This window comes from Triturus cristatus, chromosome 11, assembly GCF_964204655.1.
Source record: "Triturus cristatus chromosome 11, aTriCri1.1, whole genome shotgun sequence".
Lineage (NCBI taxonomy): Eukaryota > Metazoa > Chordata > Amphibia > Caudata > Salamandridae > Triturus > Triturus cristatus.
This window is the reverse complement of record NC_140594.1, coordinates 51,360,671-51,386,430: the sequence shown is the minus strand read 5'-3', so window position 1 is coordinate 51,386,430 and position 25,760 is coordinate 51,360,671. Positions and strand designations below refer to the sequence as shown.

Below are 25,760 nucleotides of genomic sequence, written 5' to 3'. Positions count from 1 at the left end.
CGGCCCTGTTGGCTCTTCAGACAGCAGCAGTCCTAGGGCCAAGCGGAAGCAGACTACGCTTATTTTTTTGGGGGCCTGTTCCCACAACTCGGCTGTTCTTTGGGGGCTGAGGAGAGCACCCAGCCTCGGATGCCGGCAGGAGCCAGTGACATTTCAATGTACTTGCGCCTGGCAGGAGCAAACCTTTCTTTCTGCTCCTGCCAGGCTGGAAAAATGTGGTGTCTCCTGCTCTTAAGGGCAGGGGAAAACAATACCATCCTTTGTGTCTGAGGGATTGGGAACCCCCAGGATACCAGATACGGGTCGGGCCCCAGGGGACAGGGGTTCCTGTGGCCATTACATGGCTTGGGAGGGAGGCACACATGTCCCTTCCCCTTTTTTATATAAAAAAAATAAAAACAAAATGCACTACCCCTCCCCCAACCCTTTAGCCCTGGATCACTCACTGTGGAGAGATTTTAACGAAAAGGGGCAATCCCCCCCCACCCCCCCCCCCCTTTTTTTTTTTTCCAGTTCTGTGAAGTTAGGGGGTCTTTATATCTTTTTAGGTCGAGGGACCGTCCGGTCTGCCAAAGGCAGAACCGGAAGTCCGGAGATTTAATGTTTCTTAGAGTGGCTATTTAGCCCGCCTCTCTTTTTGCTTCTCCTCCATTGGCTGGCTTCCTAAACGGAGGCCAGCCATTGGAGGAGAGAGCCGTCCCTCCAAATAGGCTCCGTCTTTTTCAGATTCGGGGGCGTGTTCCGTGCTGTTCTTTCCACTTTTTAACCACGCCCCCGAATCTGAAACCGTCGCTGCGTTTCTCCGAGGCATTTCTGCTTCGCCTCGGAGAAAGGCGGTGGTGTTCAGGGCGATTCCCTCAATGACGATTCCCTCCAGCACATAAGACTTGTTTAAATTAACTCTTCATCCATCTGTTTTCACTTTCCTTATTCGTCCTGTGCTGGAAATCACTGATGTAAATGCCGTATCTTCATAGAGTGGCTTCAGAGAATTATGTTCCTGGGTGGAAGGCAGGCTCCCCCAGGGCTTATTATGATATCCGTCTATCAAGCTCTGTCTTTCAGTCTCACTAATTGAGTTTTTAATACTATAAACATAATTACTTTACATATATTACCAGTGATATCCTTTCCCTTGCGCTACGTAGCTGTTATGTGGAATGTGCTTTATACCTGTGTTATGCGGTATATCACAGCTGTATGGCCATGCAGCATAGCAGTATGTGGGGCTCCACCAATCAAGAGGGAGATAACATGCCGCCACATATTTCAGAGCAACGCACAGCGGATTGGTGGAATTTAAGGTTTTAACACACTAACACATTTTTAGGCGACCTGGCTGTCTTCTACGCCCAAATATTTGGTACAACCTTCAACTGTGAATATTTATTTGCATTTTAGCCCGAATATAACAGGGCCACTTGCGAATATATGCTGATGCGATTTGTGAAAGTTCACAAGAGCATTCTCTTTGAGCCCCAAAACATACAGCTTAATTTCCCAGCCTAGCTTTCTGAAATGTTTCCCTTCCTATGTCCTTTCGTTTTCACTGCTTAAGGGTTTGGAAATGTGCTCTGTCCCGGAACTCTGAAAGAAGCGTGCAACAAATGACACATCAAATATGTCTACCTCCTGTTGTAATTTCCGTGAACCGCTTTGTAGAAAGATGCTTAATTTCTAAAGTAAACGCAGACTCTGCTGTTACAGAGCCCCCTCATTCTGGTGGTAGCGGCTGCCAGTCTAAAGGACAGTCCTGGCTGGGGGTTGTCAGTGTGTGAGTGTAAGTGCACGTTTACACGCCCAACAGCCCACCTCCTCATTACACGCCTGTTACCTGTAATCACAGGGATCTACCCTGACGCCAGTCTGTCATCACCAGGCCCCGAAGGGACAGCTGCAGAAGAGTCTGTCTCCAGCTCGGCTGTTCTTTCAGGGCTGGACATATAAGCGTCTCAGGTGAGGCTGGCAGGAGTGCACTGACTGGAGCTCACCTTTAGAACGGCACCGACCTCTGAGCTCCCAGGACGGCGGGCCTGTAGGTACGGTAATCACTTTACCCCGTAGGCTTTGGACTTTTTCCTCCAAACACTAAACGTTTTCTTTCAGAATGGCTTTTATGGTTCAAAAAAACAGTCTGAAACCAAGAAAGCCATTTCCTTTTTAATTGAAAAGTGCATACGCTTATCGGGCGTCTTCTTTCCTCTCTTATAAAGTGAAATGTTTTCACCCATTGGAGGATGGCTCCAATAGTAGTCCTTTCTGTCTTTGGCACGAATTCCCTTCATTAGGGCCACCCATGAACTTACAATAAAAAAAATGTTCTTCACTTTTTGTGGGAGGAGATGCTTAATTTAAAGTTCCCCTTTCATCCATACCATGTTGAAGGATGTGTGGTGGTTTAGGTGAATTGGGGCGTGGCATGGGCACCGAAGTGAGTTTTTTCCAATTCCAGCTCATAATGTGTGATCTCTGTGGATTGACTGACAGGTTAATTGCAGGAGGTTCAACCCCCAGCAAAGGGGCATTTGAAGATCGGGAGTATTTATTTCCTTGCTAATGCCCGCCATTTGCATAGCTCACCCCTTCATCTGCAGACAAAGGTAGACGCCCCCTGTAAGCCACCGTGTCCCCCTCTCCCACCCACTTACCCAGTTGTGTTTGGGACTCTTGTTTAACATGTCAATCCGGCCAAAACGTCCCAACTCCTCCGAACAGGCTGACGGGGCTGCCTCCTTCCCCTCCTGGGACGTTTAGTTAGCTATAATTTCTACAGATCCAGATTTTTTTTTTATTTCTTGCAGTTTTCTATAGCAAGAACTCGACCCGAAGGCATAGGGAGCGCTTAACATGAGCACCAGTTACACTACACAAGGAGACACTCATTTTTGATAAGCAAGGAGAGATTAGTGATTTGCCCACAATCACAGGGTGTGTATGTGCTTTCCAGTATGGAGCAGCTTTGCTCATTTATTTGCTGGTCGCTGAAGTAAAACGCCTGAAGGCGTATTCTCTCGCTCGTGACTTCTTCAGAGCACTGCCGTGACAGTGTTATCTATTTCTGTCTCACTCTGGTGCATGTACCTTTCTCTCTATCTCACTACATCACAACATCACTCTATGCTTATATATCACTACATCACAACATCACTCTATGCTTATATATCACTACATCACAACATCACTCTATGCTTATATATCACTACCTCATAACATCCCTCTCCCTCACTACCTCACTCTCTATCTACCTCACTCTCTATCTCACTACCTCACTCTCTATCTACCTCACTCTCTATCTCACTACCTCACTCTCTATCTACCTCACTCTCTCTCACTACCTCACTCTCTATTTCAATACCTCACTCTCTCTCTCTATCTCACTACCTCACTCTCTCTCTCTGCTAAAGCAATAGGTTTCACATATGCAAAAAAAAAGGTAATGTCAATAGAAATGACAATGCCATTTATTTAGGGATACAAAAATGCTAAAAAAAAATTAGCAATACCAAAAGCTCTACCTATAATATTGCCGAGACCATTGCATTGTAAATGCTTGTTTCAAAATACTTTCAGGCAGGGGAGCGAGTCTTATAATGGCTACTGCAACATTTCTATTCATGTTGTGGCTAGCCGATGTGGGCTCAAGTAGCTATAACTTGCTCACTCACCATGCACAGTGATGTCACCAGTAATGTCATTTCAAACGTTATCAGTGATGTGTTAATGATGTCATAGAATATATCATGAGTGATGTAATATGTGTAATCATAAGCAGTGCATTGTGAGTGTGCAAGTTATACTTTCTTTGGTATGACTGGTGAATTTCAGGTTTTTTTTTTAGTTTAAAATTCTATTTTTAACTGATATTTTCACCTAAATACACCATCACCTCAAACTTTGTTTTTTTTCAGAGAATTTCTGTGTTTTTTTTTTTTTTTATTTTAACATAAAGTATGATTTTTTTATTTCTTGCGTGTGTCCAGCCCTATACTGCTTGGTGTGACGTGGGACCATGCCCTGGGCCCAACACCCTCCCCCGGCTGCCCCGTCTCCCGCCGCAGACACCCACCTGACTTGTTTTTGTTCCATAATTGTTTTCAAATCACCCTGGACTTTTACATAAGGGGGGCTCACGCTGACTCCTGCAGATCGCGACATCGCAAATAAATATATATTTTGTCTCCATGAGGCAGGGGTTCCCCTATGGGCACCTCCCCAAACAAAGTCCTGGGAGTCAAGGTACTCCTACCCTGTACCCTTATACTTTGTATCCCGTGTGTCCCTGGCCACAGTTCACACAACAGCCATGCAATGCTCGGGGCATAAAGGATTTTTAAGTGGATTATTTTTATCACATTACCATTCACACTACTAATGAAATGACTGAATCTAGGATTATTTATTGGTTTAAGTAGGTTTTGTTGTTTATTGATACTGTGCTTGTTGTTCCTTATTGGTATAAATATTGTGAGGCCATAAGCTTTATTTTTAGTGCAGGAGTTATTGCTTTCATGGCTGTTGTGCGAGTTACAGATTGAGGAGCTAACTATAACTGGCAAATTATTATTTAAAAAAAAAAACATTTTACTTCATGAACGTAACTGTACTTTAGCTTTGTTTTTTAAGTGAATTTCAGCATTTATTTTTAAAATCTACGTAAAACTGCATTATAAAACCAATCCTAATTATAACTTCACTTTAATTGTATATCTGTTGTTTTGATGATACCCATATCTACTGTCAATGAAATATCCCCTGACCTGCTGCGTCCGACCTTTGACCTTGAGCAGCAGGGGTTGGCAGCAGGGCCTGGCCCTTGACCATACCCTGCATCCATCCCAGCGGTGCAGGGTATCTCCTGCTGTACATGGGGGTTTGCCGCCCGTAGGGGATGGAAGCCCTACAGCCACCTCACCATTGGGGCTAGGCCCCCACTATAACCTTCTTTAGCCCTAGGAAGCGGCCTCGGCCACAGGTTTCTGGTTTTCTGGTGTTTATCTAGTGATGCAGGCACCTGCCAAGCTCCCTTTCGTGCTTTAAATTGAGGTGTTTGTCTGTCGAGGACGTCCTGGAGGCGTAAAGTCCTCTCCACGCCCTGCTTAGCGTGTGCCATCCTTTACAGCATAGAGTGATGATGGAACTGTAAGAAGAATTGTGTATTATTGTATGTGGTTCGAGCCAATCCTTACCAAAATAAACCTGAAAGAGAAAAGAATTGGGGAAACCCAGAATAAAGTCTCTCTGCGCGGTTTTTATTCTGCACTGTGAGATATTACTTCTGGGTTTCATTAGTCCCAGTTTGAAGGTGCACGGTTCATTTCTTTCTTTTTTGTCCCCTTTACCCGTGTGCTCCCAATTCATTTTGTCTTCCTTAATTGACACCCCTCCTCTGTCCCATTCCGTGCCTTTAGTATTCTCTGATTAGCTTTTGACTTCCATATGACGTTTTTGGCCCCACCCCCCTAATATAGCCCCTCCCTCCGTCTCTTCTCTGCAGAAACATGGCTGCCTGCTGTGAACTTTCCTTGCTCCCAGTGGACCAGCCGGTGCACGGGACATGCGGTTCTGTCTCTCCAAACGTGCCTACGCACCCGTGAGAGCCAATCGGCTTCCTTCAGCGGCTGCGCGCGCATGCCTGTTCCCTCCCACCTGATCCCACAGCTTCTGTTTCCACAGCGCTCTCTTTCATGTGGTTCTCTGTCTCTCCAAACGTGCCCACGCACCCGTGAGAGCCAATTGGCTTCCTTCAGCGGCTGCGCGCGCATGCCTGTTCCCTCCCACCTGATCCCACAGCTTCTGTTTCCACAGCGCTCTTTCATGGGGTTCCTGTTTGCATGAGAAGTCATTTTTGGCAGTCTGTGCACTTGAGGGTTGGGAACTTTTGCTGTGTACCCTTATTTTATTATTCTATCTAGAAGTCTCTATTGCAATAACAGCTTGCTCACAGTGGTCCTCACTTTGAGTTCCTTCTTCCTTGACTAAAATAGATAAACATGGCTAATATTAAAGAAGTTTTAAAAAATGAAAGATGCATTCAAGCAGCAATGAAAGCAAGACAGCTGCATATATATGTGTGTGTATATGTGTGTATGTGTGTGTGTATAGATATATATATGTGTGTATATATATGTGTATATATTTATAAATGTATACAGCGATGGACGGATAAAGACCGCGTGGTCTCTGTGGATCTGATGCTTTTTTCGGCGTCTGTACAGTCAGTCTGCCTCCAGAAATAGTACTTCATCCAAGTGCTCAGTTGGCTCTGAATAAATCATTGCGGCTCCTTCATTATTTACAGACTTTTCCAGGAAAAGCAGGCGAGATATTTCTGACTTCAAAGAAGCCTTGAATGGCTATAGTAGGGCTCGGAGAGGAGGGCTCAGTGCGGGGCCCAGGGAGGAGTGCTTGGGTGGGGCCTGGAGAGGAGGGCTGAGGGCGGTGCCCGGAGAGGAGGGCTGAGGGCGGTGCCCGGAGAGGAGGGCTGAGGGCGGTGCCCGGAGAGGAGGGCTGAGGGCGGTGCCCGGAGAGGAGGGCTCGGGGGCGGGTCCCGGAGAGGAGGGCTCGGGGGCGGTGCCCGGAGAGGAGGGCTCGGGGGCGGGTCCCGGAGAGGAGGGCTCGGGGGCGGGTCCCGGAGAGGAGGGCTAAGGGATGGGTCCCGGAGAGGAGGGCTAAGGGATGGGTCCCGGAGAGGAGGGCTCTGGGACGGGTCCCGGAGAGGAGGGCTCTGGGACGGGTCCCGGAGAGGAGGGCTCTGGGACGGGTCCCGGAGAGGAGGGCTCTGGGACGGGTCCCGGAGAGGAGGGCTCTGGGACGGGTCCCGGAGAGGAGGGCTCTGGGACGGGTCCCGGAGAGGAGGGCTCTGGGACGGGTCCCGGAGAGGAGGGCTCTGGGACGGGTCCCGGAGAGGAGGGCTCTGGGACGGGTCCCGGAGAGGAGGGCTCTGGGACGGGTCCCGGAGAGGAGGGCTCTGGGACGGGATGAGGGTTAGGATCCTGGCCTGGGGATGAGGGTTAGGATCCTGGCCTGGGGATGAAGGCTAGGTTCGTCTCTCCCGTCTCTCCCAGAGAGGGAAGAGCCCTCATGCCTGCATTGGCTCCGTCTCTCCCAGAGAGGGCAAGGTCCTCCTGTCTGCAATGGGCCGTCTCTCCATCCCCCCATTCAGAGGGCGGAGCCCTCGTGTCTGCATTGACTCAGTCTCTAAACCAATCACTGAGCGGGCAGAGCTCTTATGCCTCCAATGGGCCGTTTCTCCAGCCCCTCACTGAGAGCACAGAGCCCTCAAGCCTGCAATGGGCCGTCTCTCCAGCCCCTCACTGAGAGTGCAGAGCCCTCGTGTCTTCAGTGGGCCGTGTCTCCAGCCCTCGTGCTTGCAATAGGCAGTCTCGCCAGCCCCTAACTGAGAGGGCAGAGCCCTCGTGTCTGCAGTGGGCCGTGTCTCCAGCCCTCGTACTTGCAATGGGCGGTCTCTCCAGCTCCTCACTGAGAGGGCGGAGCCCTCATGTCTGCAGTGGGCCCGTCTCTCCAGCCTTCATGCTTGCAATGGGCGGTGTTTCTAGCCGCTCACTGAGAGGGCGGAACCCTCGTGTCTGTATTGGCCCGTTTCTCCAGACCCTCACTGAGAGGGCAGAGCCCTAGTGTCTGCAATGGGCGGTCTCTCCAGCCCACATGCTTGCAATAGGCGGTCTCTCCAGCCCCACACTGAGAGGGCGGAGCCCTCGTGTCTGCAATGGGCGGTCTCTCCAGCCCTCATAATTGTAATGGGTGGTCTGTCTAGCCCCTCACTGAGAGGGCGGAGCCCTCGTGTCTGCAATGGGCGGTCTCTCCAGCCCTCATGCTTGCAATGGGCGGTCTGTCTAGCCCCTCCCTGAGAGGGCGGAGCTCTCGTGTCTGCATTGGCCCATGTCTCCAGCCCTCGTGTTTGCATTGGCCCATGTCTCCAGCCCTCGTGTCTGCATTGGCTCACTCTCCAGCCCTCGTTTCTGCATTGGCTCAGTGGCCCATGTCTCCAGCCCTCGTGTCTGCATTGGCCCATGTCTCCAGCCCGCCCTTGTGTCTGCATTGGCTCAGTCTCTCCAGCCCTCGCGTCTGCATTGGCTCAGTCTCTCCAGCCCTCATGCTTGCAATGGGCGGTCTGTCTAGCCTCTCACTGAGAGGGCGGAGCCCTCGTGTCTGCATTGGCCCGTGTCTCCAGACCCTCACTGAGAGGGCAGAGCCCTCATGTCTGCATTGGCCCGTGTCTCCAGCCCCTCACTGAGAGGGCAGAGCCCTCGTGTCTGCATTGGCCCATGTCTCCAGCCCTCGTGTCTGCACTGGCTCAGTCTCTCCAGCCCTCATGCTTGCAATAGGCGGTCTCTCCAGCCCCTCACTGAGATGGCGGAGCCCTCGTGTCTGCAATGGGCGGTCTCTCCAGCCCTCATGCTTTTAATGGGTGGTCTGTCTAGCCCCTCACTGAGAGGGCGGAGCCCTCGTGTCTGCAATGGGATGTCTCTCCAGCCCTCATGCTTGTAATGGGTGGTCTGTCTAGCCCCTCACTGTGAGGGCGGAGCCCTCGTGTCTGCAATGGGCGGTCTCTCCAGTCCTCATGCTTGCAATGGGCGGTCTGTCTAGCCCCTCACTGAGAGGGCGGAGCCCTCGTGTCTGCATTGGCCCATGTCTCCAGCCCTCGTGTCTGCATTGGCCCATGTCTCCAGCCCTCGTGTCTGCATTGGCCCATTTCTCCAGCCCTCGTGTCTGCATTGGCTCAGTCTCTCCATGTCTCCAGCCCTCGCGTCTGCATTGGCTCAGTCTCTCCAGCCCTCGTGTCTGCATTGGCTCAGTCTCTTCAGCTCTCGTGTCTGCATTGGCTCAGTCTCTTCAGCCCTCATGCTTGCAATGGGCGGTCTGTCTAGCCCCTCACTGAGAGGGCGAAGCCCTCGTTTCTGCATTGGCCCATGTCTCCAGACCCTCACTGAGAGGGCAGAGCCCTCGTGTCTTCAATGGGCGGTCTCTCCAGCTCCTCTCTGGCTCTCTCACCATCTCCCTTGTCTGAGATTACTCTGGTGGGAGACCTCTCGTTCCCTTGAGGCTCCGAGTGTGACTCGCCCTGAGGACATTACATGGTGCTTAGGACTGTGTGGAAGGGCAATTTCTATTAAATTCCTCCTGATGTCTGTGCGAGTTGGTTTCGGTCACACTTCTGACTCAAAAAATCAGAACAAAATTATATGTTAGACTGGGTTTTGAGACAGCCTGTAGCCCTTTCCTCCCATGCACCTGCGGGTGAATAACCTTTCCTCCTGGGCATCTAGATGAAGGACAGAAAGGTAAATTGCATCTTCCGTGCTTTGGCCTGGTATGACCTGGAAAGCGCCTTGTGCCCGGAACCTTCATCTTTTCTCATCCTCCTTCCATCATTCCATTGAACCAGCAGTTTCCTCTTACAGGGTCACCATCCACTGCCTCCTAGTTGGCGGCCCTGCTGTGACGCCTGCTCCCCTGATGTACAGTTCTGTCCCTCGGATAGAACTCAGTAATACATAGTCCCTGGGCTGTCCCATATGCACATGTGGAGGAATATTCTGTATTTGGACTTCTGGGTGGCCCATCAGTCCCACCAGAGTCATAGCTGCCAAAGTTTCCAGTAGCGGCCACCACTAAGCACGGGTGGTGGGACTGGGGAGGGGTAGAGATGAATAATAAAAATACCCTCACTTACCTGAATGCTGCCGGGTGCTGCCGCCTCTGCTCCATCTCCTCCGCGCCAAAAGGAAGCTCCCAGAAGCTCCTGTCCAATCACAACGCTGCCTTAAGCAGCATTGTGAATGTTATGAGCGCTGTTGTTCGGCGCTCAGACGATGGCTTGGAGGCTTTGCATGTTCCTCACCAGGCTATGTAATGGAGCCTGGTGGGGAACGTGCGAAGTGCTCATGACTGTTTGACCGGCCCTCTTGGGCTAGTCAAACCGTCATGCGCACTTTAGAGTGTGCTTTACGCTCGTCTCCTGCCACCTACACTGGCCAGCCCGGCCCATCCACCGGCACCCGAGCAAAAAGGAAAACGATAATAACGTTGGTTGTTTTCGTTTTCCATTCTACACTGCTCGCAGAGCAGTGGGGCGATGCTCCTCCGCCTTAGCGGCGGAGCCGCCACGGGAGGTTTCAGATTGCTATATGTGACATTTTGATAATTTCAGTGTAAATATGAGTGACATTTCAGTGACTGAGTGACACTTTCTCGCAAGCAAAATCAAGCTATGAAGACCTGCCCCACTGGACAAACGCGCTCCGGTGAAAGTAAATTAAATTAGGAAGATGAGTGAGTTTACAACGCCCATCTCAACAAAGCTATTCAAGGAAAACATTATGTCAGGGAATCGTAGGTGGTATCCAGACGGCATTGCCTTTTCAGAGCCAATCCAGGAGTTTGCAAGGTTCCCGGTACACCTCCTTCTGGCACTGCGAGAATAGTGAGTTTGCGCAAGGACTGTGGTGGTCGCCTCCACGTATAGTGATGAGACATAGACACTATTGGAGGTTTCTGCTTTACACATTGACGAGAACTAAACTCAGGCAGGATTACACACACTGCACTAGTGTCCTTTTCCATCACCATTGCCCATTGCAGATAGATGGCATTGAGTACAAGTGCACAAACTGACCAGTGCAGAAAGGCATTTTGCATCGATAGGTCATTCTGGTGTTTGTATATACATCTTGTAGGAGAGCACAGAAGCAAGACGACAGTTTAACAATCAAATGCATGGATGTGAAATCATTTAAAAACTGAGACCAGATCACACTGATGGCACCAGGGCAATTTTGCACCAGTTTCTTGTTAGAAAGTGAAGAGCGGCCTCCACTGTCTCCAGCACAACATATGCTAAACAGGCTACACAGAGTGAGCGATTAAGATAGTGACCAAAGTGAAAATAAACAGAAGTGTTGTGCGCAGCCGCAGAATGATGACGCTCTCCTGTAAAAATAAATTACATTCGTCAGTTACACACCCAAAAATACATAGTCTATGTCACTGCCCCCTCATGATCGTACATTAAAGTTGACTCATGCAGGCTGGTGGCAGCATATTGCTGGCTCAGGGGTCCACTTCTGGTGGGTGTGATGCCCCCCAGCTCTCCTCCGCAAACGCCAAACATGCTGGTACTTGGCTGGGCTGTGTTGTGGCAGCGAGCACAAGGAACATGGAGGATGGACCCAGCTGCGAAGTGCGACGTCCAAGAGGAGAGGACTCGAGTGACTTGAACGGCTGAATTCATGGCTCGGCTGCACTGGACTGCAGTGCAGGGCGGGCAGGCTGCCAAGGGACCCGGCACTACTCCGCGGTCCCCAATGACTTCAGATAGTTGTGCATTACATGGAACACTGGTCCGAACCTCAATGAAAGTGTCTGGCAGCCGAGTGACAGGGAAATACATGCAGGCTGTGGAAAGGTTTCAACTGACCCACCCAGCCCATGAGGTGACGCACATCTTCAAATTAGCCCTCTAGGGCATGAGGGAGCGTCCTGGTGCGCGTGGACACCATGTTCTTCCGTCTCCAGTGACAGCTGTTTGTGTCCCAGAGAAATCATTACGATGATGGGCCTGCCTCGGCCTAGCCACGCGGTGCAAGCGGCGGGCTCCTGGCTGCGCTAGCTCAAAGTGCCACACTTAAATGTGCTGCGGTTGCCTGTCAAAATGTCCGCTTTTGTGATTGGACAACTCATTACAACTGACTCTCGTGACGGCTGTTGGGTGAAACTGAAACACTGTAGCCATCCGAGCCTAGAGTGAGCTGAGCGCAGCCCTCAAGCTTAGCTTTCTGCATGCATCGCGGATGCGAGCTGTAATCTTAGAGCTTTGCTTTAGTGTGGTGCTAATAAGCATCATGCCGTCCCCTTGCTGACGAGGCACTATAAATGCTTGACAACGCATTTCAGTGCAGTGATGTGGATCACCACACTGAAATGCGTTAGTCTAACGTATGATGTGTGGTACTTGGCAGGGCTGCACAGTAGTGTCTGGTTATGTTTAGGCTGGTTGTCCACTGCGCACAGTATTTCTACCTCTGGGTGGTCCAGCAGTCTCACCACAGTAGTGCCTGGTTATGCTTAGGCTGGTGAGCTCCACTTTGGGTGAATCAGCAGTCCCATCACAGTAGTGTCTTGTTATTTGTGGGCTGTTTGTTCTCTGACGGCAGTATTTCCACTTTGGGTGAACCAGCAGTTCCTCTACAGTAGTGTTTGGTTCTGTTTAGGCTAGTTGTTCTCTGACCGCAGTATTTCCACTTTAGGTGGACCAGCAGTCCCACCACAGTAGTGTCTGGTTATGGCTAGGCTGGTTGTCCTCTGGCCGCAGTATTTCCACTTCTGGGTGGGACCGAGGGGTCCCCCACCACGTTGTCTATAGTTGACCTGCGGCTGCAGTATGTTAGCTACTGGTGCACCTAACAAACTTACTTCTACTGTGGTGCTTTTATTTTATAGGTCCATCACTTCTTCATCTCGTGAGACTTAACTACGTATTCACTACTGTGCGCTCTTTGATTTTTGCAGGTTTTGACATTTCTAACCTGAGTGGATTTAACAGGCCAACGACAGGGGTGACCTTGTGGGCTTTGGTGTTGATTGCCCCTTTTGACAAACTAAGATGAATATTTGCACTGTAATCCTTCTTTCTAGAATCTCTTCAGAGGGACGCACAGGATCTTGGAATCAAACTGATTCATAAAAAATACATAAACACAAATGGAATAAACATAAAAAGAGAAGGACAGAAGACGATCAATCAATTGAACAGTATTGTATAGCGCTACTAATCACCTGCGAGGGTATCCAGGCGCGCATCCAGAAATTAAATGGAACCTATAAAAGTATAAAATGGAAATATGAAGTCCTGCCCACTATCCACTGCACCGAAGTGCGCTCATTTCATCTCTCTGACGCTGAATATACCAATGCTCAGGATGACTCAATCTGAGATATGATAAGGAATATGGGTATTAACATCAATCAAGAGGCCTCTAGTCCTTTCTGCCCATCTTCAACCGTTCAACCGTTAATGCCCAGAGCTGCAGTAGACATCTTCAGTGAAAGGGTTGTTGATGAACTCAAACGGCCTAACATCATTGTGAATACTAAACAAAAATGCAGAAACTTAAAAAATGCCCAGTATCACGCCCTGACGAATAAACTCAAGAAAAAACATGATATCATAATATATAAGTCCGACAAAGGCGGCAACGTCGTCTTATGGCAAAAAGACCAATACTTGATGGAAGCCAATCGCCATCTTTCGGACACTTCTTGCTACAGGAAATCTTCCAAACAAGAGATTAGACTAATTCAGGACAAAGTGGTAAAGTGCCTTATGCAATAGAAGAGACAGGGCCTTCTGACTAAAGATGAATTTAACTTTTTGAAGGTGGACTTTCCAGTCATCCCTATCCTGTATTTTCTTCTGAAAGTACATAAGATGGTCCCAGTGCCTGGAAGGCCAATAATTTCCGCACAGAAAAGCCTTCTTGTAAAAAATCTCCAAATATGTGGACCATTTTCTTCAGTCTCATGTCTTTGCCTTACCGTCATTTGTAAAGGACACCTCAGACTTCTTGTGTAAAATTAAAGAGCTGGTATGGCAGTCAGAGGTTTTGCCAGTAGTAATGGATATAGAATCCTTGTACACTAGCATTAACCATGCCGATGGTGTGACTGCGGCTAAGTACTATCTGGCAGAAAGAGGTATCGGTATGAGTGAACACAATAACATGTTAATAGCCATGCTAGAACTGTGCCTCTATAACAACTACTTCCTGTTTGATCAAGAGGGCTATCCACAACTGAGAGGTGTTGCTATGGGGGCATGCTTCGCCCCCGGCTATTCTTGTTAACACGTTGGCTGGTGGGGGGAGCATGTCCTCAAGGTTGAACATCAGATGGAATGGGCTAACAATGTTATGTATTATTGGCGTTACATTGACGATATATGCATGATTTGGAAAGGGAGTAAGAACACAGCCAATGATTTTGTAAAGTCTATTAACTGCAATGACCCAAATTTGAGATTCACAGCAACCATTGATGAGTTCAGTGTTGAATTTCTTGACGTGTCTGTATATGTAAACGTGGGTAAACTACACACAAAATTGCACCATAAGGTAACCGCAGACAATTCAATTCTGCATGCGGAAAGAGCACACCCCCACCACACTATACAGAGTATAACCCACTGAGAATTCTTACGAATTCGCCGTATTTGCAGTGAGAAAATTGAATGTGACAACTATCAGCACAAAGCTTTTCTTCGTTTTCTAAATCGAGGATACACTAAAACGCTGCTAAATCAGGTCCTGGAAAAAGCAACACATTGTCTAGGGATGAGTTACTGATTCCAAAGAAAGACCGTGTAACAGCTTCAGTCCCACCCTCACTAGATGTTGACAATGACAAAAGAAATGTAAGTTTGAGAAGTTGGCCTGGTATATGCTGTTCACTAGTTAAAGTGGACTTCTTGCACCATTACAATTTGACTCTTATGGTAGTAGGTTTAAGACAACCTTTTAAAGAAATCTATCCTAGTGGTAGCTGTGGAGAGCAGCCTTCAGGCTAAGTCTTTAGAGGAATGTAAAGCAGCTTGTTTTACCTTCTAATCTCTTGAATTACTAAATGAAAGGACACCACACAGGTATATATATCAAATATATATGTATTTATTACTAACAACTCTCTGCTAATCTCTTTATGAGATTAGAAGTCAGGAACATATGCACAAATCAACATTTCACAATAAGTTAAGCACAAATATGGCTGGGGCCCTAGGGGCGTACCAGACCATATACTAAAAAAGACGACTTGCGAGGGGACAAGACCTAGGGTCTTCAGAAGCGCTGGGGCCTCACTAATCCACCCAAGGCAGGTAAGTAAAGGACCCACGGGAGACGCATGCAGTGTGAGAACACAGACGCGAATCCCAATTGACTTCATTGGACAAGTCGCAATTGGAAATTTAGAGTTTTAGGATACTTCGGGAGAGTCTACAAGCAAGTCACTTACAGGGTAAGTAGTTCTAGAGCCAACACCCACAGGTGCACCGTAGTGATGGAGTTACCTCACCCAGGGAAGCCGGGTGCATAGGTGTCTTTTGGTGTCGGGTCGCGGCTTCGTTTTCAATGGGTGCCAAAGAAGGCTTGCTGCTTGTGAAGACAGGAGAAGTGTCCGGTGGAATCCAAGGCTGGATTCAGTAGAAGGAAGACCTGAAAGCAGAGGGGACAGTGTTCAAAGCCACTTGGCAGTGACCCGGGGCAAGGAAGATGGATGCCCATAGTCTTCGGGTGATTTCAGGTGATCCACGGGTGTCTTGACTCTTCAGCCACGAGGTCTAGGAGGCGTCAACAACGACCAGGAGCTGGATTCGGCATGTCCCACGAAGTCTGCAGCTTACTGCGGTGTCGATGACCAGATTGGAGCCAACAAGCCTTGGTAACAGCAAGTCTCGTGGAAAGGATGAAGTCACCGGTGCAGACCAGCAAGGTCTGAGGGACTCACCCAGCAAGGGTAAGTCAGGGCAGACCTGGAGGAACCAGGAACGAAAAGTCTTCAGGGGACCCACAAGCCAACCGGTAAGGGATCGCGAAGACACCTCATGAGGATCCACTCAACAGGGGCCCACGGTCACTCGGGACGGGGTAGGCCTCTGATCTTCGGAGGGATTCCTGCTAGAGGCTTGGACCACACGTGGCCTAAAGCACAGGTTCGTAGAACATTGTGAAGGGGTTGCACTCAAAAATAGTGCACGGTACCCAGGGGTTGCGGTTCCTCGTCACTTGTGGGGTCCACTTGCCTCTGCGTCGCTGGGGACTCACGATGGCCTTGGAGAAGTCAGGAAATCCTCTTCCTGGGATGCAGGGACTTCGGATTCCGGTGGGAGCGGGAAAGTTTGCAACCGTTGATTGCAAGATTGGGTGCCTGCAAAGCAGGGAAGTCACTCCTTGACTCCAAAGGAGATTCTTCCGTCTTCCAGAGGTAATGGAACGTCGAAGGTCCAGGAGTCTTCTTCAGAGCGTCGTCCAGGGATATCTAGTTTGCAATGGCAAGGGTTCCCTAACTTATGCTGAAAGGGAAGGGAGGGAGTAGCTTTATGACCCCACCTATGGGAGAGTCAGGGGAGTGGGTGGCTACACCCACTTCCCTTTGTCCAGTTTTGCGCCAGAGCAGGGGCTGGTAGCCCCTGAGCCGGTTTGAACTGGTGTATGCACAGAGGAGCCTACTGCTCCCCCAGTGCAGGACTTCAAAGCACTCTAGGAGTGCACCCACCCAGCCCCAATACACTAAACCCTGTCTGGGAGGTGGACACACCTCCCTGTGACAGGATGCCTATTGTTGTGCCTCCTCCACTGCGAGTTTCGGTCATCAGCAGGAGGGCAGCCCAGTGTCTGTGACTGGTGGCATCCATTTTGTGATGCCAGGGCTCTTCAGGATTCTACTGTGTTTCCACAGTAGGTACATGTCTATCCCTCTAGAAGGGTGGGATCATACTCCCACACCAGTTACTGGTGTGGGGATATTATTCCAAAGCGTTTGACACCAAACACGACATGTTTTGATGCAGCCATCCCAGAGTTAGCATTTACCACGAGGTTATAATGCACTTAAGAGTATATGGTTTGACCGCATTCACAAAAAGCGCCAGAGAATGGACTCTGAGAGCTGCAGAGGGGCCCTGCTCAGGCAGAGGCACCCCCTCACATGGAAACCAAGCATCCTGCCCTCAGGATTGATGGGGCCTGCCTTAGGGGTGACTGATAGGTTTAAATGTGTGTGCTGGGAGAGATATAGTGAACCTATATCTCAGTGAGTAGTGCTAACACTACCTCACCCAGGATGCAGTAGCAGGCCTGTGGTGTCCGATTTAGTCTGCTTCCCTGGGGTGGCATAATACATGCTTCAGCCCCTGGCAGGCCTGTGAAGTAACTATGCCCTTGGTACCTAAGGTACCATATACTAGGGGCTAATAAGGTACCACAGTATCCGATCACTAGTGCACCTAATATGCACTCCAAGTTGTTTAGAGAGAACAGAGAGGCTGGGGCCCTGATTAGCAGGGTCCCAGCCAGAAAATAGCCAGAAACCAGTGTAAACATCAGAAAAAAAAGTGGGGGCAACATAAGAGGCAGATCCTACTCTCCTACAGTAAGACTTATGACTACTTTTAGTCAGCAGGAGAGCAAAATACGCAGAATCATATATTCTCAATGGCCATTAGTACTGACAGACATTACAATTAAATCCGTTCTACCAGATACACCAGCCATCACATTAGAAGGGCTCCCTCAATGAGGGATGCCCTTGTTAAATCAAGTCCAGAAACAACACCCAAAAATACCTGGCTGACTAAGAAAGGGTTTTTTAAGTGTAATTCATGCCGTGCTTGCACTTTCACCACTAACAGCACTGAATATTCAACGGCGTTTAGTGATAAAAAATTCCCATCAAAGAACATTTGACATGCTGTATGGAACTTGCTGTCTACAAATTACGCTGCACATGCGGCTTAAATTACTTTGGCAGCCTAAGCTCCCTGTGCATAAACGCATTCTGCAACACGTGAGGGCTATCGTTAACTCAGACCCTAATTATCCGGTGGCCAGGCATTTTAAGTTGGTCCATAAGAACAAGCTTAAAGATCTAGAATACACAGTATTGGGGTCCGTTCCCATTTCCGGACGGGGTGGCAACCTTGAAAAAAACCTTTGGCAATTAGAAACACATTTTATCTTGACACGAAGATGCCGAACGGCCTCAACAATAGCGAAGATATGCACAATTTTCTGTAACTACACATTTATATACAGTGGCTTGTTTTTTTACTCTGTTTTTCTCGCTTTTTATCTTTGTACTATATGAAGGTAGTAAATTATTTGACAACATGATCTTATGAACAGACTCCTGTATTTTTACATCATCGGAATTTTCGTTATATCTTTGTTCAGGCTTGGACAAAGAATATCTGCTGCTACACAATGTACTGAATTATCTTTTTTTCACGCATATTTGCACATTATACAGCACTTTAACAGACTTTGTTAGGTGGCACATTCTGATTTTAGACCTGAAATTACCTTTTTAACATTTTCACCTTCACGAGAAGAGAGGATATTGAGTTGAGGCTATTTTTATCTATGATCAATTTTTCTGGTCTTCACACATTGCTATGAAAATTAGTGCACTTGCACTTTATTTCAACAAATTCCTATATATAGTGTCGTTTTATCTGCTTCTATTTGTGGTTTTATTTGTTGGTAATGGTACTATACATCATGATGTTTATATATTTGTACCATAACATTTACAATAGGATTTAAATCATAAGCCCATTTTGCGGATTTCTTGCACTAGCACTTTATTTCCAATCAGTATAATCGCAAGGTCTTTTCTGATCTTAATCGCTGGAATGAAATGTCTGTAGCACTAGCGCAGACTCTGCGAGATGATTTGATTTGTGAATTACCAATATTTGGGAATTTGTATATACCTTCTCCACAATTACGAACTATATAATGATGAAATGAGTAAAAATGAGTCTAATATTGATATTATTTATATACTATGATGTAATTTGTATTGTGGGAATTTTTATCTATATTGTAATCATAGAAGTATTTGCATTTGTGTGAAAAATATGAAATGCTTCAACTCTTATTGAAGGTATGCAGGTATTTCTATCAGGAATATTGTCTGCCCATAGTCTGTTTTTTATCTTTAGTCACATGGTACTCAATTTTTACAGCTAATAGTGCACATTTTTGTATGTATTGTTCCCTACCTACGAGCGCGTCATGTGATCAAGCTCGCGTGAGCGAGCGAAACGAGTCAATGGCGGGCACTAAGCCTGAGTATTCCAGGATGTAATCTGTTTGCTGAAATAAATCCTGCACTGCACACCGTATATTTGTTGTGGTTTTCCTCAAATTTGTGTGGAGATTGGAAGAGGTCCGTGCCAGAAGTCCCCGACAGAATCAGTTGAACGGGGCTGGAACGCTGTTTGTGCGCTCATTTCTGGTGAATGCAAGAATGAGACCCTGGGTGGGTGAATGGTTGCCTGAGTCAAGGGATGAGGAACCGGGTGCTGGTATGATGACTTATGAAGCGCCTAAACCCATCAGTGACTTGATAGCCTCTTTTATCTATAGGCCAGACTTGTTGGCATTGTCAGTGCTTGTTGATTCTTTGTACAGGTAACCTCACAGGTGCTGTTCACTTAGAACCTTGTTGGTGGAGAGCTGAGCACATTATCCTGTAGCTGTTTCTGACAGTCGCACTGTAGCATAGTACTGCAGGATAGAGTCCCTGGTGGAGCAGTGCGCTTGGAGCCTGTGCCCTCTGTAGCATAGTACTGCAGGATAGAGTCTCTGGTGGAGCTGTAGACAGGCGCCAGGGAAGCCCTGCTGGAGCTATGTGGTTGGAGCCTGTGCCCTCTGTAGCATAGTACTGCAGGATAGAGTCCCTGGTGGAGCTGTGTGCTTGGAGCCTGTGCCCTCTATAGCATAGTACTGCAGGATAGAGTCTCTGGTGGAGCTGTAGACAGGCGCCAGGGAAGCCCTGCTGGAGCTATGTGGTTGGAGCCTGTGCCCTCTGTAGCATAGTCCTGCAGGATAGAGTCCCTGGTGGAGCTGTGTGCTTGGAGCCTGTGCCCTCTGTAGCATAGCGCTGTTGTATAGAGTCACTGGTGGAGCTGTGTGCTTGGAGCCTGTGCCCTCTGTAGCATAGTACTGCAGGATAGAGTCCCTGGTGGAGCTATGTGCTTGGAGCCTGTGCCCTCTGTAGCATAGTCCTGCAGGATAGAGTCTCTGTTGGAGCTGTGTGCTTGGAGCCTGTAACCGCTGTAGCATAGTGCTGCTGTATAGAGTCACTGGTGGAGCTTTGTGCTTGGAGCCTGTGCCCTCTGTAGCATAGTACTGCCGGGTCGAGTCCCTGGTGGAGCCGTGTGCTTGGAGCCTGTGCCCTCTGTAGCATAGTACTGCAGGATAGAGTCCCTGTTGGAGCTGTATACAGGTGCCAGGGAAGCCCTGCTGGAGCTTTGTGCTTGGAGCCTGTAACCACTGTAGCATAGTGCTGCTGTATAGAGTCACTGGTGGAGCTGTGCGCTTGGAGCCTGTACCCACTGTAGCCTAGTATTGCAGGATAGTCTTTGGTGGAGCTGTGTGCTTGGAACATGTAACCACTGTAGCATAGTTCTGCAGGATAGAGTCCCTGGTGGAGCTGTGTGCTTGGAGCCTGTGCCCTCTATAGCATAGTACTGCAGGATAGAGTCCCTGGTGGAGCAGTGTGCTTGGAGCCTGTGCCCTTTGTAGCGTAGTCCTGCAGGATAGAGTCCCTGGTGGAGCTGTGTGCTTAGAGCCTGTGCCCTCTGTAGCATAGTCCTGCAGGATATAGTCCCTGATGGAGCTGTGTGCTTGGAGCTTGTGCCCTCTGCAGCATAGTCCTGCAGGATAGAGTCCCTGGTGGAGCTGTGTGGTTGGACACTGTAACCACAGTAGCATAGTGCTGCTGTATAGAGTCCCTGGTGGAGCTGTTTGCTTGGAGTCTGTGCCCTCTGTAGCATAGTACTGCAGGATCGAGACCCTGGTGCAGCTGTCCACAGGCGCCAGGGAAGCCCTGCTGGAGCTGTGTGCTTGGAGCCTGTGCCCTCTGTAGCATAGTACTGCAGTATAGAGTCCCTGGTGGAGCTGTGTGATTGAAACATGTGTCCTCTGTAGTATAGTACTGCAGAATAGAGTCCCTGGTGGAGCTGTGTGCTTGAAACCTGTGCCCTCTGTAGCATAGTACTGCAGAATAGAGTCCCTGGTGGAGCTGTGTGCTTGAAACCTGTGCCCTCTGTAGCATAGTACTGCAGGATAGAATACCTGGTGGAGCTGTGTGCTTGGAGCCTGTACCCACTATAGCATAGTACTGCAGGATCGAGTCCCTGGTGGAGCTGTGTGCTTGGAGCCGGTGCCCTCTGTAGCATAGTACTGCAGGATAGAGTCCCTGTTGGTTCTGTACACAGGCGCCAAGGAGGCGCTGTTGGAGCTTGCGCTTGGAGTCTGTACCCACTGTAGCATAGTACTGCAGGTTAGAGTCCCTGGTGGAACTGTGTGCTTGTAGCCTGCAACCACTGTAGCATATAACTGCAGGATAGAGTTCCTGGTGGAGCTGTGCACCGGAGCCAGGGAAGCTGTGGTGGAGCTGTGTGCTTGTAGCCTGTAACCACTGTAGCATAGTACTGCGTACAGTATGTTGCAGCTTGTGCTGATGGGGAGCCACTTGGAGATTCTTTGGGGCATGCGGAGTGTGGAAGCAGGCGGAAGAGACTGTGTTGATCTGCCATTTCATGCTGAGCTTGCTGTCCATGATGATGCCGAGATTGCGGGCGTGGCCTGTCGACGTGGCCGTTCCAAGGGAAAGTGTTGTTGCCAAAGACCAATACTTTGGTCTTGTCAGTGTTGAATTAGAATGTTCCTAACAGAGAATTAAAGAACAGAAAAATTAATAGAATCGAGACTTTTATCTTTACAGCACTTGTATGAGCGTGCTTACATTGCCTTGAGAGATGATTATCTTTGGCGATGCACCCCATTGGCTAGCTCTTCGATCTATCTTGTAACGCCCCGATTATGACTGGTCAAGTTAATTCTTATATATTTCTGCAACTTCTGCTATAGCACAGAACAAATTTGCTCATTTTGCAGCAGGCACCGCATTTTTCCCAAGTTAATTTCGACAGGTCAGACCTGCTGAAATTTACCTAGGAGCAAAAATGTCTGATCAGAACAGGGACAAGCGGATGTTTCGCCTCAAAACTCCTAATTGGTGCTGTTTATTCCACCAGATGAGTTACGATCCCTGCATGGTCGCGTTTTATCGCTAGCGCATTACTCTACTGGCCAATCGTAATCGGTCCCTAAGTGATGAATATGAAATCCATAAATCTCCCCCCTGCTTTGGGGTCGCAGTGTGAGAATAACAAGGTGTATGTTCTCTTCCCGCAGGCGCATTACTCCACGGGAGCTGTGAGTGCGTCGTTCACCTCCACGTCGGTGATGCCACAGACCATGCACGAAGCAGGTACCGTACCAAGGCCAGGGTCTCTGGGCAGGATGTGTGGAGTCTGTACTGGGGACCTTGTAAAGATTTCTACTCTTAACAGTGAATTACTAAACTGTGATCTATTACTGTACTTTCCCCATCTTCCACTTCATTGGGTACATCCCTGGTCATTACCATTATCCACTGCCACAGGGACATCCCTGGTCCTTTATCATCCAGTTGCACAGGGGCATCCCTGGTCCTCTCCATCATCCACTGCCGTGGGTACTTCCCTGGTTATTGCCATCATACTCCGCCACAGGTTCATCCTGGTCCTCGCCATCATCCACTGCCACAGGCACCTCCCTTATGGTCATTGCCTTCATACTCTGCCATGGGTACTTTTCTGGTCCTTTCGATCATCCACCGCCACTGGTACATCCCTGGTCCTTCCCCACCTACCACTGCCTCTTTATGTACGTCCCTGGTCCTTTCTATTATCTACTACCCCAGGTGCATTCCTAGTCCTCACCATCATCCACTGCCACGGATACATCCCTGGTCATTACCGTCACACTCTGCCATAGCTACGTCCCTGGTCCTTGCCATCATCCACTGCCATGGGTACATACCTAGTCCTCGCCATCATCCACGGCCAGATGTACGCCATCGTCCGCTACCACGGGTACATCTCTGGTCCTCACCATCATCTACTGCTTGGGTAATCTCTGGTTCACGCCATCATCCAATGCCACAGGTAAATCCCTGTCCTTGCCATCACCCACTGCCAAGGCTTGATACCCTGACCTTACTGTAATCTCTTATTTATTTATTCATTTTATTTTATTTTATAAGTTTTATATAGCGCAAGCCTCTTTAATTTGAGGTGGTTGTCAGCCAGCCAACTTTGTGTTTTCTGTCAAGTTAAATTGAGGGATCTGATGTCTTAAGGGGAGAAGGCTTTCAGGTATGGCTGGGTGTCGTTAGCATACATGTGAAAATGGATGTTGGATGAAATCAGAATTCCGGTTAGTGGCTCCATTAACAAGTTAAAGAGACTGGGTGAGAGGGCGGAACCCTGCAGGACTTCTAGTGTGGCCGGAGTGGTATTAGATAGGGACTGATTAACCTTGAATTCTCGTGTTCTGTTTTGGAGAAACCAGGTAAACCAGTTTAGGACAGACCCTGATAAGCCCATTCTCTGTTCCAGTAGTTCTAGTAAGTTGTCATGCTTAACCGTATCGAATGCTGAGGGCAGGTCAAGGAGTATTAGAAGGCAAGATTTGTTTTGATCCAACATTTTCAGCGCATCATCAACTATATGTGTAAGAAGCGATTCGGTGCTGTGCCCCGGGCAGAAGCCAGATTGGCATTGGTCCAGAAGGCTGAATTGTTCAATGTGGTTACAGATTTGGATGTGAACACATTTTACCAAGAGCTTCACCAGAGTAGGAATGTTGGAGATCGGGTGAAAGTTGTTTAGATCCATGTGGTCTGCAGATGACACCTGCCCCGACTTTAGGCAGTTCAGGATAAAGCCTTGAAGTAGAGGCATTAACAATCTTGGTCCTGAGTGGGAGTATCGACGATTTCATCTCATTGAAGAAGTTGGGGGAAAGAGGGTTACTCAAGTGATGTGCGGCTGTCAGTGCTCCTAGAATCTTTCATTCCTCAAGGGTTTTCAAGGAAGTCCATGAGGCGTTGTTTTTGAGGGTGTGCCCAGGTGGATTGAGGGTAAAGCCGTCGGGGATGGGGAGAGGGTGAAGAGAGGTAAGAGAGGATGCTGCTCCAAAGCCCTCTGAAAATCAATATCTTAGTTTGTTACCTTGCCCGAGCCTAAGTAGTGAAAGGTCCCTCAGTGGTGCCGAGCCTCTCTCCAGAATTCTTGGACCAGCACTTCCCTGAGGGTTTCAAGGCTTTAAGTGACCCACACAGAGTGAAGTACAGAGAAGACTCTATCACACCAGAAGGCCTCTCGGCATTGGCTACTACATTAACTCACAGATGGAGGGTACCACGTGTGCCGGTGGGTCCGCCCCTCCGTGCACAGGGTCCGCCCCTCCGTGCGCAGGGCCCGCCCCTCGGCGCGCAGGGTCCGCCCCTCGGCGCGCAGGGTCCGCCCCTCCGCGCACGGTACTTCTTGTGACCTCCGAGAGGTTGTACTGTGACAGCACCCTGCACAGCAGGCAGCTTAGCACCAGACCAGCCGGTGTCTTCTGAGGCGATGGAGACACAGAACACTGCTGTGGAGGGGGTGAATGGGGAGACCCCTGCCGCCCTAAGACCTTTAACCCTGTGACCTTCAACCTGCACGAACACGAGGCTAACTGTCTGCCCTTCCTGCCTAGCTGCATCACTCCCTGCCTGACGCCCCTGAGTGATCCTGGGAGCTATGGGGGTCTCTGATCCAGAAGAGGCGGTCAGCCCACTCTTACACCCCTCAGAGAGAGGCCACACCCATCTCAGGAGGAAATCAGACGCAGGCTGCTCCTCAGCCAAGGCGACTGTGAGGGGCAGCCAAGGGTTCGAGAACCCCCAGTGGGGGTCGCACTCGCCTTAATCCACTGTCACCGACTGATCATGCAGTGCTAGCTGCCTTCGCAGCGCTTCAGACAGAGCGGTGATGTCTCTGTCAATAGCAGGGCACCTTCATATCTTTCTATTGATGGGATCCCAAAATAAATGACGTTTGCCTGGGCTTCTGGGGTGGTGGGAACACCCCTGGATATCTGGGGAGGTACCTGCTGCAAATGGGGTATCAGTGACCGGGGTTTAGACAAGGTTGAAGATAGCACCTCTTCAACAGGGCTGTTTGTATCATCTGCGGCTTCAGGGGTAAATCATGGAATTGTACTAATACGCCATTAAAGCTAGAACTTGCGTCTACTATCAAAGACAAGGGTTTTTGTAAGGAAACTGATTGTGTTGCATGGACGGATTATTTGATTTTCCAAATGCTGTACCTCTCCAGCCCGTCGAGGAGCCTCCTTCCTAGTGCGAGTGCAGATATTGCAGAAATCGAATGGGAAAGTGGAAAGCCATCTGATTAAGATCTGACCACTGTGGGGGGAAAAAAGAAGTGTTAAAAGTGTCTTCAAAGTAGTCACGAAGTTGTAAACATTCACTATGTCATTAACAGAAGTCTGACCTGCTTGGTCCAGCTGCCCCTCCCAGAGGAAGGTCCCACAAGGTAGAAAAAAAGCGAACGATGGCCTGGGTTTGTTTTCTGGAAGTCTAGACAGAGCCTTCTCTGCCTCCAAGCCACCGGCGGGGAGGCCTTCCTTCCCTGAGTCACCCCCTGCTGCTCCTTGGCACTGGAGTCATGGTGGTCCCAGCTCATGCCTCCAAGCCACCGGCGGGGAGGCCTCCCTTCCCTGAGACACCCCCTGCTGCTCCTTGGCACTGGAGTCATGGTGGTCCCAGCTCATGCCTCCAAGCCACCGGTGGGGAGGCCTCCCTTCCCTGAGACACCCCCTGCTGCTCCTTGGTCCTGGAGTCATGGTGGTCCCAGCTCTTCCAAAAGTGTAATGGTTTGTGTAGAAAGCGGATAGCTGTCCAGAGAGATTCATCTGCCCTGTTTAGGAAGCCCCCGGCCGCCTCTCGTCCAGAACGTGAGGTCGGCTGGACTTTGGGGGGAGCATGAAACTTGCAGCTCATGAGTGTCTTGGCCAGGGCTGAGCTTGCCCATACTCTGCCTTCACTGAACATCTCTTGCACCCCTCCCC

At 49.2% G+C, this 25,760-nt stretch overlaps 1 protein-coding gene across 3 annotated transcripts in view; it reads left to right on the top strand.

Moving 5' to 3' along the window:
• Window positions 1–25,760, top strand: part of PPIL2 (peptidylprolyl isomerase like 2) — a 332,508-nt gene that overhangs the window by 133,057 nt on the left and 173,691 nt on the right. For all 3 annotated transcript variants that reach the window (XM_085636442.1, XM_085636443.1, XM_085636445.1), the window contains one exon: window positions 21,999–22,074. In XM_085636442.1, coding sequence (XP_085492568.1) covers window positions 21,999–22,074 — 76 coding nt within the window. The remainder of the gene's footprint in view (window positions 1–21,998; window positions 22,075–25,760) is intronic.